This window comes from Oreochromis niloticus, linkage group LG9 (assembly GCF_001858045.2).
Source record: "Oreochromis niloticus isolate F11D_XX linkage group LG9, O_niloticus_UMD_NMBU, whole genome shotgun sequence".
NCBI lineage: Eukaryota > Metazoa > Chordata > Actinopteri > Cichliformes > Cichlidae > Oreochromis > Oreochromis niloticus.
This window is the reverse complement of record NC_031974.2, coordinates 33,428,917-33,433,614: the sequence shown is the minus strand read 5'-3', so window position 1 is coordinate 33,433,614 and position 4,698 is coordinate 33,428,917. Positions and strand designations below refer to the sequence as shown.

General features: G+C 41.0%; 1 protein-coding gene across 1 annotated transcript; it reads left to right on the top strand.

Moving 5' to 3' along the window:
- Positions 1 to 524: 524 nt before the first annotated feature.
- LOC109203463 (zinc finger MYM-type protein 1) lies at positions 525 to 4,083 on the top strand. The gene is made up of 3 exons (XM_019362833.2): positions 525 to 2,465; positions 2,890 to 3,004; positions 3,212 to 4,083. Exons 1-3 carry the CDS (start codon positions 937 to 939, stop codon positions 3,737 to 3,739), a joined length of 2,172 nt encoding a protein of 723 aa, XP_019218378.1. The 5' UTR covers positions 525 to 936; the 3' UTR covers positions 3,740 to 4,083.
- Positions 4,084 to 4,698: the final 615 nt, after the last annotated feature.

Below are 4,698 nucleotides of genomic sequence, written 5' to 3'. Positions count from 1 at the left end.
ACAATTAAGAACATTGTCTCTCCTGATGTTCCTCATGTACCAGTCTATACTAGATCTGATTGTAATGAGTTTTTAAACCATTTTGTTAATAAGGTCGCTGCCATCAGGTCTAATATTTCTCCATCATCCTCCCAGTATCACACTGACACCTTGCTTACCTCTGACACCTGGTCCTCTTTTACTCCTGTTACCTTACAGGACATCAGTGCTCTGCTTGGTCAGATGAAACTGACTTCAAGCCACCTTGATGTACTTCCTCCATCATTTTTCATTAGTGTGTTTGACTCTATTGGCCCCTGTATTCTGGAAATAATTAATACTTCTCTTTATACTGGCTCAGTTCCCAGCTATTTTAAACAAGCTATTGTTGAACCAATATTAAAGAAATCAAATTTGGACCCATCTCTTCCAAGCAGTTACAGGCCAATATCAAAATTACCATTGGTGTCAAAGATCTTGGAAAAAACAGTTGCAGAACAACTTAACAACTTTTTGGAGAAGAACAATGTTCTGGACATTTTCCAGCAGTGGCGGCTGGCCCATAGGGGGCGCTCGGGCTCCGCCCCCCCAAATGTGGAGGAGTAAAAATATATATTTTTAAAAAATTCATCAATGATAGTTTTACTATGTGTGTGCCCATATACAGCCAGGCGTATTTTAACATTTTCACCAGCTGACTCATTAAAGTTCAACCAACAAACGGTGTTTTTCTTCTTCTGGGGCGCTCGTCAAAGCGCCCTTGATATGCAGCGAAATAGCCTATCATTAAATGGTTGCCAGGGGAAAATAATAAATATTTGACCTATCAGCGTCGCTGAATTAAATGGTTTGGGGGCGCTTAAAATTGCGCCCCTGCAGAAAACGCGCAAAGATTTGCTGTTCTAGAATTTTACCTCAGTCAGTAGCCTAAGTGAGCTATAAGGTCAGAGAGAGACGATGGCAGCGGTATTGTTAACGGTTGAGGCACAGCCTCCCCCAAATTCGGTTAGATCGCTTCTAACCTACCCTTTTGCCAGAAGGACAATGGCAGAAAAACTGCAAGTTAAAGAGTTGGGACCTGACAAGCCCGAAATTCAACTAACCCAGGCAACGAAGGAGAAGTCAAAAGCATACAACAGGACTTTTTGTCGGAGTTGGTTCCAGCGCAAGTCGTGGCTGACAGGCTGTGGAACAGCTAATGCACTTTTTTGTTTCCCGTGCATACTGTTCAAAAGTGACAAGTGTGATTTGACGTGGACACAATCTGGACAAACCGACTTAAAGCACCTCTCCGAACGAATCAAGAAACATGAAAGCTCACGAGTTCATATGGACAACAGTGTAAAGCTAGCTGTGCTAGGGAAAACTAGCATAGCGGCGCAGCTAGATGATGGACATCGGATTGCTTTAAGAAGGCACAACGAAGAGGTAGATAAAAACCGTCATATTTTATCTAAAATCATCGATTGTATTAAGTTTTGTGGTGCTTTTGAGCTAGCAATGCGGGGACATGATGAAAGTGATTCCTCAGACAATCCAGGGATTTTTAGAGGTTTAGTCGACTTGATGGCATCAATTGATCACGACTTGAGGCAACACCTTGAAAATGCTACTGTATTTAAAGGCACCTCGAAAACAGTCCAGAACGAGATCCTGGATTGCATGTTGGCAGTTCTGAGAGAAAGGATCGTGGAAGAAGTAAAGGCAGCGAAGTTTTTAGCCATTCAAGCTGATGAAACCACTGACATTTCTACACACTGTCAGTTAGTCATGGTGCTAAGATACATTGACCAACGAAACCGTATTCAAGAGCGTTTTTTTGAATTCATCAAGCTACCCAATGCTTGTGCAGATGCAATAGCCAGTGCCTTATCGGAGAGGCTGCGCTTCATCCTCCCCCAGGGACAAGAGAGAAAGTTGATCGCCCAGGCCTACGATGGGGCCGCTGTAATGAGGGGTACCACTGGAGGAGTGCAGCGTAAGATACAGGACATTTATGCTAACGCTCACTACGTACATTGTTATGCCCATCAGTTAAACCTGGTAATGCAACAAGCAACCTCCCACATCCCTCAAATCAGTCACTTTTTTTCCGACATAGCAGGATTCGCTTCTTTTTTTACTAAATCGAGCAAGAGGACTGCAGTGCTTGACGAGGTGGTGGCGCACCGACTTCCAAGTGCATCGGCAACCCGTTGGAACTTCAACAGTCGTGCTGTGAATACAGTGTATGAACATAAAGACGATCTGGTGAGGTGTTTTCAGACCATCCGTAACAGTGAAGGATTTGATGCCCCTACAAAGAGAGATGCCGGTGGTTTCGTGAGAATGCTGGAAGACGAAGCTTTCTGTTTTTTCCTGGCCTTGTTTCACAAGATAATGCCACATGTAGACATGCTGTATAACCACCTACAGAAGAGAAACATCGATTCTGTCACCATCGCAGGGATCACCCAGACATTCATCAGCCGCATGCAGGCTATCAGGTAGGCATAAAAGCATAAATATGTAACCTAGAATAAATGTTAATTATCTATGCATAGATTCTATCAAATTCTCTGCATATATTCTGTGTTCTGTGACTTAAATGTTTAATGGAATTCAGATAATTTTGATTTATATCAGCCTTTGAAGTAATTTTATGAAAAATATTTGATTAAGTATATTTGATGAAGTATATTCCCAGTAATGATTTGATGTAGCCTATACCATAGGCTATTTCCTGAAATTATGGCCAGGGCCTTTATTTACTTGCACTGGTTTTCCCCCAGCCATTAAACCAGGTCCGGTTATTAATTAAATCCGGTAATTCCCGGTAATTAGAACACAACCTTTGTTTGGTTTGTGTTTGGTTAATATATCCCTATTCAGTTTTCAGAAGCCATTAATGAAACTTATGTATTGGATCAGGGAGGCACTTCCTAATCTGGTTGTGGATGAGGAGTACAGGGGACCTGTTCAAGACCCACCCACAAAGAGACGGAGAACATTGGGGGAAGACAGGCAACACCATTTGGCACTGGAGGTAAGCACTAGCTGCTTGGTCTGATTTAAATCGGATCATCAGATAAAATCTAATGACGATGCTGTCAGATGTCATTTGATATAGTGGTCATGACTGTTTTGTTTTGTTATGGACAGATTTTTTTTTTCAGAATAATGATTAACATGAGACATGTGCCAAAGTCTTACCACTGAATCTAACTCTTACCAATTATATATTATTGGATAGGTGTGCGACACCATTATGAGCCATGCCAAGGAGAGGTTTTCTTTCACCAAGCACCTTGTCAGCGCCACTCTGTTGCAAGGAGACTTGTTCCAACAACACAGCAAAAATTTTCCAGATGCAGCACTACAAACCACAGTGGAAGCCTATCCCTCATTGGACAAAGCCAGACTTAAAACAGAACTGTCCCTGATCTACGACAACGAGGAGTTTCAGAGTTGTAGTGGTGCGCTGGCGCTCTATCAGGTTCTGATGGAAAACAACCTTCAAGACACATTCACCGAAACTGTAAGTCTTCTTAACATCCTCATCACCACACCAATGACAACATCAGAATCGGAGAGGTGTTTCTCTACTTTAAAGAGGATAAAAACTTTCCTGAGAAACAATATGGCTCAGGATCGGCTCAACGCTCTGGCTATGCTGTCCATAGAGAAAAAACTCACACAAGAACTTCCTGATTTCAACACCAGGGTCATCGAGAAATTTGCCACTCAGAAAGACAGACGAGCAAAGTTCTTGTACAAATAAGAACCCTTAACCATATTTACTCTCTTTCTCCATCCCTCTCTCTTTCTCTCTTTAGCCCACCCCCCCAATCAGTTTACAGTTGTTGTTTTCAATAGTTATTTTTCATTCATTCAAAAAAAAAAAAAATCTGTTCATGTTCATTTTTACAAATCTATACAAATGGCCAGAATATGGTTGTTCATTTTTACAAATCTATACAAATGGCCAGAATATGGTTGTTCATTTTAAATTTAAATTAAAATTGTGTTGTTTGATGTACTCATTAAATGGGTCATTTTAGTCGATATCATAAAAATTGCCCCCCCTGAGATTTTTTTCAGGAGCCGCCACTGTTTTCCAGTCTGGTTTCCGCAAATTGCACTCCACTGAAACCGCTTTGCTTAAAGTATCTAGTGACATTTTGATGGCAGCAGACTCTGGAGAGTACACCGTTCTGGTTCTGTTGGATCTCAGCTCTGCTTTTGATACTGTTGATCACAGCATCATGATAAATAGGCTGAAGGATTTGTTCGGGATTACTGGTGTTGTTTTGAAATGGTTTATGTCGTATCTGTCTGAGAGATCCTTTACTGTCTGTATCAATCATGTGTTGTCTGAAACGTCAGTTCTGCCTTCTGGGGTACCTCAAGGATCTGTTTTAGGTCCTATTCTCTTTTTGCTGTATATACTCCCTCTAGGCCAAATTATCAAACGTTACAGTAATATTTCTTATCATCTCTATGCTGATGACATTCAGTTATACTGTTCTTTCAAAGCTTCTGAGTTTTATAAATTGTCTTGTTTAAATAATTGTCTGTCAGAAATCAAACAATGGTTAAATGACAATTTCCTCCAGTTAAATGCAGATAAAACAGAAACCTTGATTATTGCACCTGATCACATGCTCTCAGAAATTCAGCAGCATATCAGTTTTTTAGACCCTTCATTTCAGTCGAGTCTCAGAAACTTAGGTGTTATAT

Coding starts and splice junctions, on each gene's coding strand:
- LOC109203463 (XM_019362833.2), top strand. CDS start 937: ATGGCAGCGGTATTGTTAACGGTTGAGGCACAGCCTCCCCCAAATTCG. Junction 2,466..2,889: donor AGCCGCATGCAGGCTATCAG/GTAGGCATAAAA, acceptor GTATTGGATCAG/GGAGGCACTTCCTAATCTGG. Junction 3,005..3,211: donor AACACCATTTGGCACTGGAG/GTAAGCACTAGC, acceptor ATTATTGGATAG/GTGTGCGACACCATTATGAG.